The sequence below is a fragment of the Lithobates pipiens genome, unplaced genomic scaffold, assembly GCF_037356315.1.
Source record: "Lithobates pipiens isolate NorthernLeopardFrog02 unplaced genomic scaffold, aLitPip1_a1.2 Scaffold_10, whole genome shotgun sequence".
Classification (NCBI taxonomy): Eukaryota; Metazoa; Chordata; class Amphibia; order Anura; family Ranidae; genus Lithobates; species Lithobates pipiens.
The window spans coordinates 46,240,885-46,260,446 of record NW_027507686.1 but is presented as its reverse complement, the minus strand read 5'-3'; the positions used below and the strand labels follow the sequence as shown (position 1 = coordinate 46,260,446).

General features: G+C 42.4%; 1 protein-coding gene across 1 annotated transcript in view; it reads right to left on the bottom strand.

Annotated features, from left to right (window-relative positions):
* WWOX (WW domain containing oxidoreductase) overlaps positions 1 to 19,562 on the bottom strand; it is a 1,357,802-nt gene that overhangs the window by 1,049,234 nt on the left and 289,006 nt on the right. Inside the window, exon 7 of the mRNA XM_077454509.1 lies at positions 17,975 to 18,063. Within this exon, the coding sequence (XP_077310635.1) occupies positions 17,975 to 18,063 (89 nt within the window). The remainder of the gene's footprint in view (positions 1 to 17,974; positions 18,064 to 19,562) is intronic.

Below are 19,562 nucleotides of genomic sequence, written 5' to 3'. Positions count from 1 at the left end.
ATATATATATATATACAACACTTGCAACACCCTGTGATGAGTGAACCAAATAAATGTGTCGAACAAACAAAAATAATTAAAACAAAGTTCATAAAAGTGTCCAAAAGTATCCTTTGAAATAATGTATCTTCTTATTCCATCCACCACACCAAAGTGATCAGTGATTCCACTCCCTTAAGAACACCTTTATTATTTTACATGTGGAATATTTGAATTTGCACAATGGATGATTGGAGCAATGGTTCACTACTTGTTGCTTTGCTGATTAGCGCTTAAGCCTGATACGAAAGTGCAGGCATTGGGAGTCGGGGAGTGCATTTCTTAAGGGAATGGAATCACTGATCACTTTGGTGTGGTGGATGGAATAAGAAGATACATTATTTCAAAGGATACTTTTGGACACTTTTATGAACTTTATTTAAATTCTTGTTTTTTTGACACATTTATTTGGTTCACTCATCACAGGGTGTTACAAGTGTTGTATATATACCTTGTTTATACCATTTAATTGCTGTCACTTTTTGTGGAGTTAGTTATAATTTATATGTAAGCGCCACCATTTTTCCTTTTTTTCTGATTTTAGTTTTAAAAGGTAAAATATGATTTGCAAAATAGTTTATTCATATGTATTTCTGTTGAGTATTTAAAATATTACAAAAACCTAGGACCCTGCATTCACTATATCTGGTCTCCCACGGTACACAGAACATGGAAATGCAATTATTTTAGTAAATATAAGCTGCTAAATACCTTAGCAGTATATATCAGTCTTGTGACTTCTATCAATGTCTGACTAAGCACTGGTTAAAATTTGTAGGAGGAGTTTGAATTCTGCTTTGATTGTCCTATGAGGCTGCATGACCCTGGACCATCTGTTTGCCTTGTGTTGATCAAATGCACCCTCCCAAGAAAAATAAAACTCTCTAGCAATACACACCAAACTGAGCATGTGCAGAGTGTCTCCAAAGCTCTGTAATATCAGGAAATGGATTGGAGACAGTAAAAAAAAAAAAGGGGGGAGGGTCAGAGAAGACAGGATCAAACAGCCTTTTACCACAATGCCAAGGATAAACCCCTTAGGTTCCACAGTGAGTATAACAAGCATACTTTACTGCATATACAGAATGATTTTACTGTTGTGGGTTTATTAACACTTTAACCGCTTGCTGGAAGTTCAGCTTTAAATTTCAAGAATAACAATGCTAAAATGATCTACAGAGAACTGCTGTGGCTAATTGCCGCTGTGTGTAACTGTTATGGAAAACAGAGAAATTTAGACATACGTGTAAACAGCACAATTACATGTCTAAATCTGCCAGCTAATTACGACGAGCGCGGCTCCTGATTTATTGCTGCACACCAAGCTTGTAAACGGATGGTGAAATGATTAGAAAAATATGAAATTGCCCAAGGGTTACAGACGAGTGCTTTTAAAGACCACGGTCAAATCATTTTGACAAAAGCATTACATGTATTAGTACGTTACTTTTCCCAATGACAGCCCGTTCTTCTGATTCCCTGGAGAAATACAAGGCTATAATAGAGTTCAAGAAGCCCCCTAACTGTTGTATGCTTCTATTCACACACCAGCTATTTTATGCCACTGGAAGGAAATACACACATATATATATATATATATATATATATATATATATACATGCAAGGTTTAGATGAAAACAAATTGATACGTTTTGTTATTAATATATTGTAATTAATTGTAGCGTGCTTCTTAAAATATATGAATAAATCCAAAAAAAACAGATAGAATTTTTCCATCTTCTAGAGTCATTACAAATCTCCATTCTTATTTTTAAAGCTGGCCACAGACCTATTAGCACGTTACTATATAACACCACAAAAGGTAAAATAAAAGATTCTGTCTGTTAAAAATGCGTTGGCTGTGGGGCTGTGGTCGGCTCCTTTTCATATATTTAGTGACTGTATGAAGAAATCTAATCATATTGGACTTCAATATTTTAACTATGCAAAAACTATTTCAAATGAAATCACTCCAAATAACAACCAGTTTCACATTGGTTCCCATTCCAAGATGGAATGAACTAGAATTTCTATATTTATAATGATTTCTAAATCCCCATGTACCAGAGATGTGGAAGACAACTATATCTCTAGGTTTGAAGAACTGGTTAAGGCAGTCAGTGTTGATGGGGGAATCCCTCCCATGGAGCCATTGTGTTATCCTGGGTGGAGGGGGCACTCAAGTTGATCCATGGATTGACTTGGTAAAATCAACCTGCCCATAGATGGTTAGAAGCTTAGCCAGTCCTTGCTGATCAATCAACTTGGTACACTCAGCCTGCCCATTAACGGTTCAAATCTCAGCCAGTTCCTGCTGAATCAGCCAAGATTCTAAACAGCGTATGGCCACCAGGGCTAGTGCTACCACTAGGCGAACTAGGCAACTGCCTAGGGCACACTGCTACCTAGGGCATGGCCATTACCAGTGACACATATTTTTCTCCTATCATCTCCTCATCCTCGGTGGATGTCACCTCGAGAGTTGCCACCCCCTCCCCACACACGCTACACACACCATTAATGTCTGCTACAGGGGACCGTGCAGGGGCCGTGGAGAGGCAGATGGAGGACGAGCTGCACCTGATAGGGCCCCTCACCTAGTCTGTCAATGACCTGCAGTGTGAGAACCAGAGGCTGCGGGTGCAGGTGAACAAACTCTGCTGCCAGGTGGAACTGTGGAAGTACTAAGCCAGGTGGCAGGGACAGACAGAAAAGGTACTCCAGCAATGCACTGCTAGCTGTGTCAAAAAATAATATTTTTTACGTTCTGCTATAAAACATATCCAACAAAATTTTTTAAAACATCTAATTTCTTTGTGTATATTGACTGGTTTTCTCAAAAGTTATAGCATCTGCAAACTTTAGGATATTTTTATTTCTTTATTTTTTCACTGGTAATGGCGGAAATCAGCGACTTATAGCATGACTGCGACATTGTGGAGGACCAATTGGACACTTCTGAAATTTTTGGGGGAATAGCTGACACTAATACAGTGATCAGTGTTAAAAATATGCATTGTCACTGTACTAATGACACTGGCAGGGAAGAGGTTAACATCAGGGGGCGATCAAAGGGTTAAATGTGTTCCTAGGGAGTGCTTGCTGACTGTGTGTGTGGGGGGCATTTACTGTGGGAAGGCAGAGATCCGTGTTCCTGCTTAGCAGAAACACAGGATCTCTACCTTCCCTTCTCAAAGAACAGGAATCTGCCTTGTATACCACCAGATCCTCTGATTGTCTCCTGCTGTGTCCAATCACAACAGGAGCAGGTCGCAGGTGGCACACGTGCGCACCCCAGACCCCGGAAGTGTCAGATCACGTACTAGGTACATTATCTGGTACAGAGCGGCCACCCTGCCACAGCAAGTGGTAATAGACTGGAGGGAGGCAAGCTAGGAGTCATAACATCAAAAAATGAAGGCCCCTTTCACATGAGCGGTCTGATTGGGTCTGCCTGTAAGTTTTTCAGGCGGACTTTCCATTCTCCAATACGATCCAAAAAACAAGCCGGAAGGGGATCGGTTCCCCTCTGACTGGCCGGCTCAGAGGGCGGTCAGGTATAAATAGAAGGCAGCCGGTCTGTCTGTTTACATCCGACTGACCATAGAGGAGACTGAGCTGTGTTCGTGTCCGCACTGCATAAGTGGAGCAGACACTGACCTGTCATCCGCCCGCTTTGCTAAGCAGAGGATCAGTGGACTGCTGAGAAAAACAGATCTGGTCCATGTGAAAGAGGTCTAAGAGCTGTCAAAACCAGGCCTTGTCGAATCCTGGTCTACTGCTACCAGAGAGACTACTCTTCTTAATCAAGTTATGCTGTGGCGCTAGGGCAGTGCTTTGCAACTCGTCCCCAAGGCACCCCAACAGGTCATGTTTTCAGGCTTTCCATTATTTTGCACAGGTGATTTGATCAGTTTCACTGCCTTAGTACTTCCCACAGCTGTTTCATCTGAGGGAAATCCTGAAAATGTGACCTTTTGGGGCGCCTTGAGGACTGGAGTTGAGAAACACTGCACTAGGGGACAAGGACCTACCTATGCTATTTGGCAAGGTTTCCTTGATAGAATGATACATTTTTTTAACAATTAGATTGTCTTTGCTTTACCAGTGTACTTAGATGGTTCAGTTTCTTTACTTATTTGGAACACGAATATGTCTAATCAAGTCAACCACAGCACAATAATTTATGGATATTCTTTACTAAAGCAGAGTAATTAAACAAATTGGGTTTTTGATTTCTTTCTGTGCACGCAAAGCATGAAAACTCCAGGGGAGTATGGCCTCCTTCCAGAAGGCTACTATGCTTCGGTTTACAAATATATGGACATTGTGGTCACAGTGCATTATAAGTAATATAAATACATTGCTGTAGGCATTCAGGAGTACAGTATATCTGATCCAAAACAAATACCCAGTCTAATAGTTCAGAGTGGCTGTAACATACAGCCAGGGATATTTAGAATTACTACAGAGGGAGAAAATCACGTGTTTTGCTGTTGTTCCCTTTAATGCAAACACAGCATGGAAACTGAAGAGCACGCTACAGTATATGTTTGTGACTCAAAAAGTGTCTATTGAATGCCTTAACCACTGGGAATGCACCAACAATGCAATTTATTCTGAATATGAAATCCACAGTTTGCAGGGAAATCTTGATATGCATGAACACTCATAATCATTATAGGCCAAATAGAGTAGAATTTCTATTAGATCCAATTGTGTTTTATAAGAGTAGATGGCCTTGTAACATCTGCATTGTAATTGTACAGTTCTTTGACATTTATTTTTAATGGTAAATGGGTTGTGCAATAAGAATCCTTGTATAAGGCATAATCTTGCAATCTTCCAAAAAATTGTGCATTGCATGAATACCTAGCCTGCTGTGTTTTTACAGATTGTAATGAGAGGGGGACCATAGATGGTAAGCTCCATGAAGACATGGACTGGTGTGAATGTAAAATATATGGAAAGAGCTGCGTAAATTGTTGTTGCTTTATTAACACTATATTGTCAAAAGTATTGCCTTTACACGCACATGAACTTTAATGGCGTCTTAGTCCGTAGAGTTCAATATTGAGTTGGCCCACCCTTTTCAGCTATAACAGCTTCCACTCTTCTGGGAAGGCTGTCCACAAGGTTTAGGAGTGTGTCTATGGGAAGGTTTGACCATTCTTCCAGAATTGCATTTGTGAGGTCAGGCACTGATGTTAGACTTTGCGCAGGCCAGTCAAGTTCCTCCACTCCAAATTTGCTTATCCATGTCTTTATGGACCTTGCTTTGTACACTGGTGTGCAGCCATCTTGGAACAGGAAGGGGCCATTCCCAAACTGTTTCCACAAAGTTGGGAGCATGAAATTGTCCAAAATGTCTTGGTATGCTGACGCCTTAAGAGTTCTCTTCACTGGAACTAAGGGGCTCAACGCCTTAAAGACAACCCCACACCATAATCCCCCCTACACCAAATGATTTGGACCAGTGCACAAAGCAAGGTCCATAAAGACACGGATGAGCGAGAAACCCAATGGTGATATCACTTGGTCTGAAATAAGGTATGTAATGAAAATGGAAAGGTTATTTAAAAATGTAGTTAGCAATGTTGCTGAAGGGAGAAACCAGAGAAGGCAAAACATAAGCATCTTTGAAGTGATTATTGGATTAGGTTGGAATTGGTTTGCATAGAGCAGCCCTAATCCTATACATTTTGGGTCCCTCCGCTGGCAGTCCTGGCTCCTCCCCAGTGCTGAGTACCTCCAATTGCAAACTTTATGCTCGAGCAGGTTCGCTCCCAAACCCCCGCTCCTGTTAAGGACACTGACCCTTCGTACTTGGCTGGCACGTTGAACTAAATGTAGGCCAGGATGGAGAAAAATGAAAGTGGGAATATACGCTTTTCTCCCTGTGTGTGTTTCGAGGTGTAATTTTCAATTCTGACTGAAGTGAAAACTGATAAACAAATCTTTGAAAATGAAAAAACGTGCACTGTCCTACATGGAATACTCTATATTTGTGCCGTGCAGATTTACTCTTTTTCTTCTCTTTAGAAGCAGACCGGAGTGCTCTAGGCTCACTGTGCGAGAGTGTGTGCGTGTGTGGTCTGGCTGTTCTCCAATATAAAACAGCAAGAATTAAAACACAGACAAAAGACAATGTAGTGTTTATTGACAGATGGATTGTCAGGTAAAAGCTCCCAAGTAGAGAAGAGAGGCTTGGGAATCACAGAGCCAAGAAAACAAAACTATTATTACAAGACGTGAGAATGACGCTATATGGAGAAAAATTAAATAGCAAATACAGGAAAAAAGCGAATGCCCCTTCTTGTATGGTACATGCATTTACTGTATATATGCATTTATATTTATTTCCAAAATAACTGTACAAAAAAACAATGGCTTATTAAAAATGATATTACATTAAAGCCGATCTCTTGAATATTAGCAACTCATCGACCATCCCAGCTAATTGTCGGTATGACAATTTTATTTAGCTGAAGCCTTGACAATGCAGGCCTGATCCTTCTCACTTTTGTATCTACTACCTGTGGGGTCCTTCTTTAGGTGTTCATGTCACTGCCTGTGTGACATGTACACTTCCTATTTGCTATCCAATAACGGGTCTTCTCAAGATTCAGAAGGAGACTGACATCATCTGAAGAGGCCGGCCAGGAAATAAAAGGTTCTTGGGTAGGTTGCAGTATTAAACCAGCAGTCTCCTGCACCCAGCATTTAAAGCAGATAGGGGCCTGGATGGGGGACTTAGATAAGTATATCTAAATTCACCAGGGAAGTAAAAAGCGTAGCAAGATTGGGTTAGAGGAGGGTGGGTGGGTGGAAGAGATAGAGCTTATATTTATCCTAGGGTGGGGCTTTAACCACTTGAGGACCGCCGTATTGCCATTGTACGTCAGCACAATGGCACAGGCAGGCATAATCACGTACATCTACGTGATTGCCTTCCAGCGGGTGGGGGGTCCCATCGGACCCCCTCCCGCTGGTTACGGCGGTCCGATTCGGTCCAGGAGCGCTCCGTGATGAGGGGATGGCCGTTCGTTTTCGGCCACCCCCTCTGGATCGCTCCTGGCCAATGAGAAGCTTCCTCCCCTGTGTATTGTTTACACAGGAAGGAGGAAGTGATGTCATTCTCCTCGGGGCGGTCTTTTTGACCGGACTACGAGGAGAAGAGTAAAAGTAAGTCTGCACGAACACTACACTGACATGTAGGTACACACAGGCACACAAACCCCCCCCCGATCGCCCCCCGATCCCCCCCCCGCCCCCCCTCCCCCCCCAGTCACAGTGTCACTGATTGCATTGATCATTTCTTTACTGATCAATGCATTCAGTGTCAGTTGTGACAGTAAAAACTGTCAGGACAGTTAGTGTTAGGTCCAGGGTAGCCCCCTATCACCCCCCAATAAAGATTTAACCCCCTGATTGCCCCTAGAGTTAACCCTTTCACCCCCTTTTGCCAGTGTCACTAAGCGATCATTTTTCTGATCGCTGCATGTGTCGCTAGTGTCGCTAGGTAGCTAGTTATTTTTTTAGGTTCACCGCCAGGTTTTTATATCGCTAGGTACCCCGATATACTACCCAATAATGTTTTTAACCCCCTGATTGCCGCTAGTTAACCCTTTCACCCCCTTTTGCCAGTGTCACTAAGCGATCGTTTTTCTGATCGCTGCATTAGTGTCGCTACAGTCGCTAGGTAGCTAGTTATTTTTTTAGGTTCACCGCCAGGTTTTTATAGCGCTAGGTACCCCGATATACTACCCAATAATGTTTTTAACCCCCTGATTGCCGCTAGTTAACCCTTTCACCCCCTTTTGCCAGTGTCACTAAGCGATCATTTTTCTGATCGCTGCATGTGTCGCTAGGTAGCTAGTTATTTTTTTAGGTTCACCGCCAGGTTTTTATATCGCTAGGTACCCCGATATACTACCCAATAATGTTTTTAACCCCCTGATTGCCGCTAGTTAACCCTTTCACCCCCTTTTGCCAGTGTCACTAAGCGATCGTTTTTCTGATCGCTGCATTAGTGTCGCTACAGTCGCTAGGTAGCTAGTTATTTTTTTAGGTTCACCGCCAGGTTTTTATAGCGCTAGGTACCCCGATATACTACCCAATAATGGTTTTAACCCCCTGATTTCCGCTAGTTAACCCTTTCACCCCCTTTTGCCAGTGTCACTAAGCGATAATTTTTCTGAACGCTGCATCAGTGTCGCTAGTGTCGCTAGGTAGCTAGTTAACTAGGCTCCCAAAAAGTCCCCCACATGTGGTATCCCCGTACTCGGGAGAAGCAGCAGAATTTATTTTGGGGTGTAATTTGACTTCTGCCCATAGCATGTGTGAGCAATATATCATTTAGTGACAACTTTGTGCAAAAAAAAAAAAAGTTTGTAATATTCCCGCAACTTTTGGCAAAATATAAAATATTCCATGGACTCAACATGCCTCTCAGTAAATAGCTTGGGGTGTCTACTTTCCAAAATGGGGTCATTTGGGGGGGTTTTGTGCTATTTTGGCATTTTATGGCCTTCGAAACTGTGATAGGTAGTGAGGAGTTAAATCAAAAATTTGCACCCTTAGAAATCCTGAAGGTGGTGATTGGTTTTCGGGGTGCCGTGCGCGACTAGACTCCCAAAAAGTCCCACACATGTGGTATCCCCGTACTCGGGAGAAGCAGCAGAATGTATTTTGGGGTGTCATTTCACATATAACCATGGCATGTGTGAGCAATATATCATTTAGTGACAACTTTTTGTAAAAAAAATTTTTTTTTTTTTTTTTTGTCATTATTCAATCCCTTAGGACAAAAAAAATAAATATTCAATGGGCTCAACATACCCATCAGCAATTTCCTTGGGGTGTCTACTTTCCAAAATGGGGTCATTTGGGGGGGATTTGTACTGCCCTGCCATTTTAGCACCTCAAGAAATGAGATCGGCAGTCATAAATTAAAAGCTGTGTAAATTCCAGAAAATGTACTCTAGTTTGTAGACGCTATAACTTTTGCGCAAACCAAAAAATATACGCTTATTGACATTTTTTTTACTAAAGACATGTGGCTGAATAAATTTTGCCCTCAATGTATGACTAAAATTTAGTTTATTCGATTTTTCTTATAACAAAAAGAAGAAAATATCTTTTTTTTTCAAAATTTTCGCTCTTTTTCCATTTATATCGCAAAAAAAAAAAATCGCAGAGGCAATCAAATACCATCAAAAGAAAGCTCTATTTGTGGGAAGAAAAGGACGCAAATTTCGTTTGGGTGCAATATTGCATGACCGCGCAATTACCAGTTAAAGCAGCGCAGTGCGAAATTGCAAAAAGACCTCTGGTCCTTAAGGTGTTTATTGGTCCGGAGCTGAAGTGGTTAATATTTTACACCAAACAAAAGTCAAAAGAGATTGTAAATCTGAAAAGCTACAACACCAATAAATACAGTTAGTAGTAGACCTGAACTTACTAGTGAAGATTTGCTATTTTATAAGGAATATTTAGAAATGTTAACTGTGCCTAAGCAGTATTGTGAAATCTTACCTTTTTGTACTGTTATAAATTATTCCTAAAAAATAACAGAGCACATCCTGACATTTATCTAGGCACTCCTGTAACTACAGCCTCATATCTGTATATCTTCAGTGAGAGAGCTAAGGCACTACTGCATCTGACTGCTAGTATCTGGAGATTTGGAGGGAGATTTGGTGATGTTACTACTGTAGTGCTCATGTTCTTGCTGGAGGCTCTGATATGTGGAAGGAAATTCCTGCCACTACGAAGATAGCCGCCTCCACATAAAGACACAGTGTAAAACAAGGCATTAAAAGTCGGTAATAGGTAAAGATCACCTGCAAGGAGACCATAGGCAGTACTGGTAACAGATAAGATCCTCATCCTTGTGTTAAAGCTTTGCAAATCAAGCCTATATATATAACAAATGTGCAGATGAATATTCATTATTGAATAAATGTATAAGGTGCTGAAGATACACTATATTACCAAACGTATTGGGACACCTGCCTTACACGCACATGAACTTTAATGGCATCCCAGTCTTAGTCCGTAGGGTTCGATATTGAGTTGGCCCACCCTTTGTAGCTATAACAGTTTCAAATCTTCTGGGAAGGCTGTCCACAAGATTTAGGCGTGTGTCTATGGGAATGTTTGACCATTCTTCCAGAAGTGCATTTGTGAGGTCAAGCAATGATATAATTCATCCCAAAGGTTTTCTAGCGGGTTGAGGACTTTGTGCAGGCAAGTAAAGTTCCTCCACCCCAAACTCGCTCACCCTTGTCTTTATTGACCTCGCATTGTGCTCTGGTCCAAATAATTTGGTGGAAGGGAGATTATGTTCCAATGAAGGCAACTCTTAAGGCATCAGCATACCAAGACATTATGGACAATTTCATGTTCCCAACTTTGTGGGAACAGTATGGGGATGATCCCTTCCTGTTCCAACATGACTGTGCACCAGTACACAAGGCAAATCAGCCTCCTGACTTACACATACAGGTGCTGCTGGTCTGGCCTCAATTTTCAAGCCCTGGTCTGTTTCCTCCAGACAGACTTCTCACACAAACTCTATGCATGTACATGCACTGGCTTCCTCCTGTCTCCTATGTGGAGACCTTCTGTCTGCCAGAGTGGAGTCCTGAACCATAACAACATCACTAACAAAAGTCCTGCACACACTGGAACAATAAGTGTGCTGGTTGTTTGCAAAACCTATGGAGACTCCTGTCCAAGTCTCTACAAAATCTTCGGGTTCCATGACCAAAACCAGGTTATACCGATCTCTGAGGAAACAGATAACCCAGTTTCCTTTGAATGACACAAGCACCCTGGAGCCCCTCAATTATATATTTTCAAAAGTATTGAGACACCTGCCTTTACACGCACATGAACCTTAATGGCATCCCAGTCTTAGTCCGTAGGGTTTAATATTGATTTGGCCCTCCCTTTGCAGCTATAACAGCTTCAACTCTTCTGAGAAGGTTGTCCACAAGGTTTAGGAGTGTGTCTATGGGAATGTTTGACCATTCTTCCCGAAGCGCATTTGTGAGGTCAGGCACTAATGTTGGACGAGAAGCCCTGGCTTGCAGTCTCCGCTCTAATTCATCCCAAAGGTCAGAATTCTATCAGGTTGAGATCAGGAATTGGCGCAGGCCAGTCAAGTTCCTCCACCCCAAACTTACTCATCCATGTCTTTACGAACCTTGCTTTGTGCACTGGTGCATAATCATATTGGAACAGGAAGGGACCATCCCCAAACTGTTCCCACAAAGTTGGGAGCATGCAATTGTCCAAAATGTCTTGGTATGCTGATTCCTTAGGAGTTCCCTTCACTGAAACTAAAGAGGAAGTAAACCCTGATGGGTTTACTTCCTCTTTTTTTCCCTGCAAAGGTAAAGCATAATGGACTACTATGCATCGCATAGTAGCTCATTATGTGTCACTTACCTGACACAGGAGCCAGCGAAGTCGCCGCTGATCCCTGTAGTCCGCCGCGTCCATCTTGCTGGTGGCGTCTCGCAGCTCCGACCAATGACAGCGGCGAAGCCGCGATGACGTCACTCCCGCGCATGCGCACGGGAGTCGCGCCTCGCAGCTCCGCCGCTGTCATACGGCGAGGCCGCGATGACGTCACTCCCGCGCATGCGCACGGGAGTCGACAAATTTGGCAAATCCATTCTTGGACTTGCCGCATTTAGTGCGCATGCGCGCCGCTGTCTACGGCGCATGCGCCGTAGACAGCGGTGCCCATTTTCGGGCAAATATCTCCTAAACCATATAGGTTTAGGAGATATTACTTGGACCTACAGGTAAGCCTTAATCTAGGCTTACCTGTAGGTCAAAGTTGTTTGGAAGGGTTTACTTCCATTTAAGGGGCCAAGCCCAACTTCTGAAAAAAAAAAACACACCATAAGCCCCCCTCCACCAAATGATTTGTACCAGTGCACAAAGCAAGGTCCATAAAGACAGGGATCAATGAGTTTGGAGTGGAGGAACTTGGCTGGCCTGCACAACATCAGTGTCTGACCTCTGGAAGAATGGTCAAACATTCCCATAGACACACTCCTAAACCTTGTGGACAGCCTTCCCAGGAGAGTTGACGCTATTATAGTGGTAAAGGGTGGGCCAACTCAATATTCAACACTATGGACAAAGACTGGGATAAGGCAGGTATCCCATTACTTTTGGTAATATAGTGTGTGTATATATATATATATATATATATATATATATATATATATATATATATATATATATATGCCTTGTTTTCCTTCAAAGATATAAACGTTTGTCAGCCTTCAGTATATTAGACCTACACATTTTCAACAGTATGATTTTTGTAATTTCTCTCCCTCATTATTACATTCATATCACAAAAGTTTTCTTCTAAGAGTGTAACAATGATATTAATCCATTAATATAAATAAAGTTATGCTTTCAAAATGTGGCCTTAAGAACTGTAATAGAGCAATGATAATATTAAACAGGTTAAATTGCCACAGTTGTGTCTGAGTTCTATCAGTCTCTGCTCCCTGCTTTGCTTGAGGGCAATGAAATATCATCTGCGTATTCAACTGAGAATTTATCACTGACAATAGCTCAGAAGTTATTAGCTGTATACTCCTTTCAATATGAAGGACAGCGATACTGTGTACATTTTATGGAGGGGCAAGCAAAAACTTTTTTTATTTAAACATGATGAGCGAGTATTACTGTATGTCCAATCTCTATTTTTAACCACTTGCTGTCCACCCCATAGCAGGTTTACTGCTACAGGGCGGCAGCTGTGCACCGGATCATGTATATATACGTGATCCGGCTCTCTGGGGGAATTTCCCAGGAAAATCGGGACTGTTGGCAACTATGGACAAGGATCCATGTTTTCCCCTATAAAAGCACCCCCATAGTACTCAGAAACACTAGCTAGGCACACAGTTAACCCTTTGATCACCCTAGATGTTTAACCCCTTCCCAGCCAGTGTCATTAGCACAGTGTGTTTTTTTTTTTAGAAACGATCACTGTATTTGTGTCACTGGTCCCCAAAAAGTGTCAAAAGTGCCAATTAGTGTCAGAATGTCCACTACAATATTGCAGTCCCACTATTAGTCACTGATCGCCACCATTACTAGTAAAAAAAAGTAAATAAAAACTATATAAATTAAAATATCCCATAGTTTGTAGACGCTCCAACTTTTGCGCAAACCAATTAACCACTTCAGTACAGGGCACTTTCCCCCTTCCTGCCCAGGCCAATTTTCAGCTTTCAGGGCTGTCACAATTTGAATGACAATTGTGCGGTCATGCAACACTGTACCCAAAGAAAATGTATAATTTTTTTCCCACAAATAGAGCTTTCTTTTAGTGGTATTTGATTACCAATGTTTTTTTTTGTTTTTTTTGGCTAAACATAAAAACATAAAAAATGTTGGAAAAAAAAGATTTTGTTTCCGTTATAAAATTTTGTAAATAAGTACATTTTCTCCTTCACGGATGGGCGCTGATGAGGTGGCACTGATGATGAGGCACTAATATGCAGCACTGATGGGCACTAATATGCAGTCAGAGGCTCTAATAGGCTTCAAAAAAAGGGTGGGCTCCGGGCGCCCAAAGCCCACCCATTTGTGTGAGATAGCGAATGAATATTCGCTATTTTCACACTGTCGCCAATTAATGCTGTTCACCGTTGTTAATTATATTGTATTTTTTATATTACTGCCTCAAGGCATTTTGTTAAAATGTAATGTAAATCTGATTTTTACTTTCCAATAAAAATCTATGGAGAACAATGAATTAATCTCCTCCCCGCCAATCAGGAAGCAGATCGTGAGACCTGTTTTTCGATTGGCCAAAACGCCGGGCGATCCTATTGGATGCCTAGTGCTTAGGAGGAAGAGAGTGGAGATGCATGGTGGAAGCTGCTGGAGGAGCAGATACCAGAGCCGCTGCTCGCACCTTTGCAACTGCCACCTAGATAGGGCCCACCCCCCGTGCTAGAGGGGACACCAAAGCTGCTGCCCACACCTCGTCACCTAGATGGGGCCCGCCCGCCATGCTGAAGGGGACACCGGAGCAGCTGACCCCAGCTTGCCACCTAGATGGGTAAGGACCGACTGGCAGACAGCAAGGGGGGTTCGCTAGTGCCCCACCACCGGTTGCCCGGATGGGGTTGTTTGCCCCCCAAAAAGAAACCCCACCAGCCACCAATGCTTTGTGTAACTTAAATGTCAGCTTGTATACAATTTTTGGGCAATTTTTAGGCATTTTGCCAAGGCACCCCTGAAGAAACCTCATGGCACCCTGGTTGAAAAAGGCTGGTCTGTTTAGTCATTCAATTTACACATCTCTGCAACACAACACAGTCTTTCCTTGCAGGGGATTGGGACCTGGTTTTCCCTTATTGCTGTTTCACATTCACTTACAGGTCTCCTCCTCACCCTGTGTCTGGACAGTGAAAAGAGAAGCAGCACACTGATAAGCTAAATTTTCTGTCATTCTGTTGTCTCCTCTTGCTCAGCATGCTCCTCGCACTGCAGCACACCTGACCAGTTTATTCTGCTACTTCTCACTCCCTTTTTTAAGTTCTAATGTACATAATGTACAGTAAACTGCAAGAGGCTGACATCAAGTCAAATTCAGGTACTTTCACTCCACATTATGGTAGGGATGCAGTTTGGCATCTTTGAACTAGGTGCCAGATTATTTTGTAGTACTGAGGACACTGCGATCATAAAGCAGGCGGGAACTTCTTACGACAGCCTCCCAGAACTGGCCGGTAGCACTGTAGCTGTCATTCAGCTATAGCTATCGGCAAATGGTTAAGGCACTTCTGTGTCTGCATCCCAAGGTGCCTTATCAGCCTTGCCTGCTGAACTACAGAACTCTGCCTATTCCCCACCCCTCCTTGTCCCTCTCCATGTGCATACATTAATGTTTATCAGCAAAGAATTGCTGCTATAGGTGCACCAAAATCTCGGCCGCCAAAACACATCAGACGAAAATGGTGTTTTTTTCATTCGGTCGAAAGAAAAAAAAGCTGTCAATAATGGCACCTAAAAGGGGTCGGCGATCTCCCTTTGTCACGGGCCGTTGTAACAAAGTCCCGCTTCCTGTGATATGGTGACACACTGATCCAATGTCTGCAGTCTCTGACCATCTCCTGTATCATGTCTGCTAGAGGTGCACCAAATGGAAAATTTTGCTAATACTATTAGCAATGTGTTTAAGTTTAATTAAAACATTGCAAGCATGATACAAGAGATGGTTAGAGACTGAGGATATGATACAATAGATGGTTAGAGACTGCATTTTTCTTTTTCATACATCATGGGACACAGTCAGGCTAATATTCATTACCTGCTGGGTTATGCCGCGTACACATGATCAAACTATCCAACTCGAGTCCACCGATCAATCCGCCCATGTGTGGGCTCCGGCGAACTTTTTGTACCCAAAATGAAATGAATGGACTTTCCCGCACGTAGAAAAGTCTGTTCATTTTGAGCGCGGCTCCAGGTAGCTGGGACTAGCGAAGGAAGTCAATGTTGCCGCCTTTGGCGGCGAGATTGACACGTCGCTGGCCCTGTCACCTGGTTTGGACTTAAAGGGGAAGCCCTACGCCAAAAAAACGGCGTGGGGGTCCCCCCAGGTCCATATCAGACCCTTATCCGAGCACGCTACTCGGCCGGTCAGGAAAGGGGGTGGGGACGAGCGAGCGCCCCCCCCCTCCTGAGCCGTACCAGGCCGCGTGCCCTCAACATGGGGGAGTGCTTTGGGGAAGGGGGGCCGCGTGGCCCCTACCCCAAAGCACCTTGTCCCCATGTTGTTGAAGACAAGGGCTTCTTCCTGACAACCCTGGCCGTTGGTTGTCAGGGTCTGCAGGAGGGGGGCTTATTGGAATCCGGGAGCCCCCTTTAATAAGGGGGCCCCCAGATCTTGGCCCACCACCCTATGTGAATGAGTATTGGGGACAATGTACCCCTATCCAATTCCCCTGTGAAAAAAATTCATTTTTTTTCATCGGTCTCGTTAGGTGAAAGAGAGATGACTAAACTCCTTGGACGTTGTCCGGGCAGTCAAGGTTTACTTGTCTAGATCTGTGGAGATCAGACTCTGGTCTTCAGTGCATATATTCACAAAATTTTATGAAGTGATGTTTGAGCGGCTGAGGATTCCTTTTTTCAGCCGCAGTGTACTGTGGGCTGCAGTATAAGTTCTGATGGATATTGCATGGCAGGATGTCTCCCTCCCCTCAAGGCTATTGCTCTGGGACTTCCCAGCAGGTAATGAATATTAGCCTGACTCTGTGTCCCATGATGTATGAAAAAGAAAATAGGATTTTTTCGTCATACTTACCTGTAAAATCCTTTTCTTTGAGTACATCATGGCACACATAGATTCCCTCCTCTCTTTTTTGAGGATTCAGCGCTTGCTACAAAACTGAAGTGCTTCCTGTATGGGAGGGGTTATATAGGGGATCACTTCCTGTCTAAAGACCTTTGGTCTACCAGTGTCCATTCACCTGGAGATGATGTATAACCCAGCAGGTAATGAAAATTAGCCTGACTCTGTGTCCCATGATGTACTCAATGAAAAGGATTTTACAGGTAAGTATGACCAAAACATCATATTTTCTTAAGCTTTTCTTGCACTAAAGGTGCCAATAATGGCCAACAATGAATTCATATTAATTTAAATTGATTATATGAATTAAAAATTTGAACACAATACAAATATATATATAAAAAAAAGAAATTTTTTAAAAATTTTAATTTTCAGGTTTGGTTTTCAGCTAAGTGCATCCTGCATTTTCGGTTTCGGTAACAAAATTTCCATGTGGTGCACCTCTAATTGCTGCTGCCTTTACTTCCAACATAAGGGAACAGGCGCATTTGTTCTCTCATAAACCCAAAGGGGTATATAGGAAGTGTATTAAAAGTCCATATATCATAAAGATAGGTAGGAGTCCATACACTGAGGACTGCCACCAACGTAGGAATAAAATCCAGATTCCAGCACAACTGAAAGTAAACAAGAGGAATGGCGCCTCTAAGAGTAAAACAATTTATTTAAAAACATCCAAATGGCAACTAACATATTTGTAAAGTATAAAGGCACATCTCTGTATAGAAATATCCCAAGAGATGTTATCTGTGAGCCGTCAGATTCCTCCGCTCACATCGCTGCATAGCAAGGAATCCTTGCTGGTCACCGTTGATGGTAGGAATGACCATGCAGTGAATAGTCCTAAAACTAGGCTTGTTGCGCAGATAGCAGGGCGATGTGGGGCAATAATCTCAATGTGGTTTCTGAGCATGCGCGCTGTGTGTGTTATGGCAGCTGAGTGGAGGAATCTGATGGCTCACCCTCAGGATATTTCTATACACAGAAGTGCCTTTATAATTTACAAATATGTGAGTCGAGTGGTGCCTATATACTTGTATACTTTACTTCCAAGAGCCTGTTCACAAACTGTGTGTAAGAAAATGGCTCTAAGAACATGTAGTTCTGGGGGTGTGCATATGTCAATAGGAACTGAGCTGTCTGGTGATGATGTTATTCCGTATCGCACTACAAGAACAAGGCAAAAAAATTAAAAAATAGGGGAGAGGAAAGTTTGACTTTAGGAAATACCTGAACATACTCTTTCAGTGATTTAACTCTAAGCTAAAGCCCCATACACACTATCAGATTTTCTGCAGATTTTTTCCTTCAGATTTACCAAAACCATATAATATGAGGTCAAACCTTAGGAGTTTCAATGTGTATGCAATCAGGCAGGCCCTTGCACTACATGGTTTTGGTAAATCTGAAGACAAAAATCTGCAGAAAATCTGATAGTGTGTATGGGGCTATCAAAAACCTAAACAGCTCTTTTAAGTAGCAGTGTAAGAAAACAGCAGTGAGACCCTTCCATTATAAACTTACAGGTTTTTGTTCCGAAATGCGTCAGCAAAACTTTTCACACTGCGTAGAGAGGCCAGATCCAAGCTCATGACTTCAATTTTTGCTTTGTGCTGCAATGAAAAAAAAAAAAAGTGAAAGCGTAAATGATAAATAACTGTAAACTTGGATCGGGTTATCACATTACACTTAATGCATTGTGGAATATATCCGAGTTTTCTTGCTTAATGTAAAATGCCTACAGTGTGAGTAAATCACTCGAATGGATGAGAGAGGAGTGATCACTGCCAGAGGTAGCATTGTAGCAGCGTAGATGGGCTAAATACAGAGCATAGGTGTCTAACAAGTTTATTAAAGGCTATGAATTAAAAACAGACAGCGCCAAGTATCCTTCAGTGGGTGAAGTTACACAATCCATCATACGACTGAAGAGCAATTTAACCATTTGCTGTCAGGAAGCGTGCACAGTTTTTAGCATCTGCAAACAAAGGATACGGGTCAAACAAATGCAGCCCTTTTCAAAAATGTGCATTACGATGTTCTTTTCTATGTGCTGCCTAGTTAACCTCCCACAATACCCGTTTTCGATCCTGTTAGTGGGAATTCCAGATTTTAAATAGCATAAAACAACGAAAAAGTGCCAAAGCTACTGCTCTTTAATGTATGGTCTGCTAAAGGAAATCTTCTTTATATGAATCAAATAAACTCATATGTTGATAATATATACCATCTGGTAACTGTTTGGGATTTCAGCAAGCAAGGCCCTGCATCCCTTGATGAAATGTGGAGAGTTAGCGATCTACTGAGCAGTAAGCACTATGTATGTGATGTGATGTGATGGATGGGATTTCTTGGGCTTCCTAGGGAGTTCTTTTTAATAGTTTCTACAGATAACATTAAACGTACTACTAAATACTAGGTCTGAAATGTCTTAATGTGGTTTATCGCAAATTTACCCCAAGATCCTGTAGAGAAGTCTGTGCCACAGGCAATACGTTTCTTTTGCTGGACCAGTCAGATCCCCTTTCACCAAATCAGCAGGAAGTTCTATAACCGTTGATACAAAACTGTAACCTTTCGCCTAAACATAACATTTAAGCTCACCCTTAAAATGAACCCTTCACACTTAACCAGAGCCCTAAAACTTAAAATGGACCTTCACCCTCAAGGAACATTATGATATTCTATTCCTGTAAAACAATAAGATATTGAAATTTTTTTCCCCAAAAAATACCAAATCTGTGAGTCCTGACCCCACACTTCTGGCTTTTCTCACCTAGGCAAAAATAATGACCCCTCCCCCTTCCTGGGTTACCTATGTCACACATCCCAGGGGGCTTCAGGGCTATCTCTGGCACACTGAGCATGCACCGGGCAGTATCAGGCACACTGTGTGTGTGCAGAGACATGGCATCAGGGGATTGGGTGCAAGATCACAAAATAAATCCAATAGCAATATTCCCTACACACACATTCATCGAAATGGCTTTAATAATGCTGGGTGCTGTAATGACGACAAGTTGGAATCCACGGACAATCTGAATGGAGAAATGCCATCAGCAGACCAAGTATTCCTCAGAGGGGTCCAATGCTTTATTTACATGGTCACACG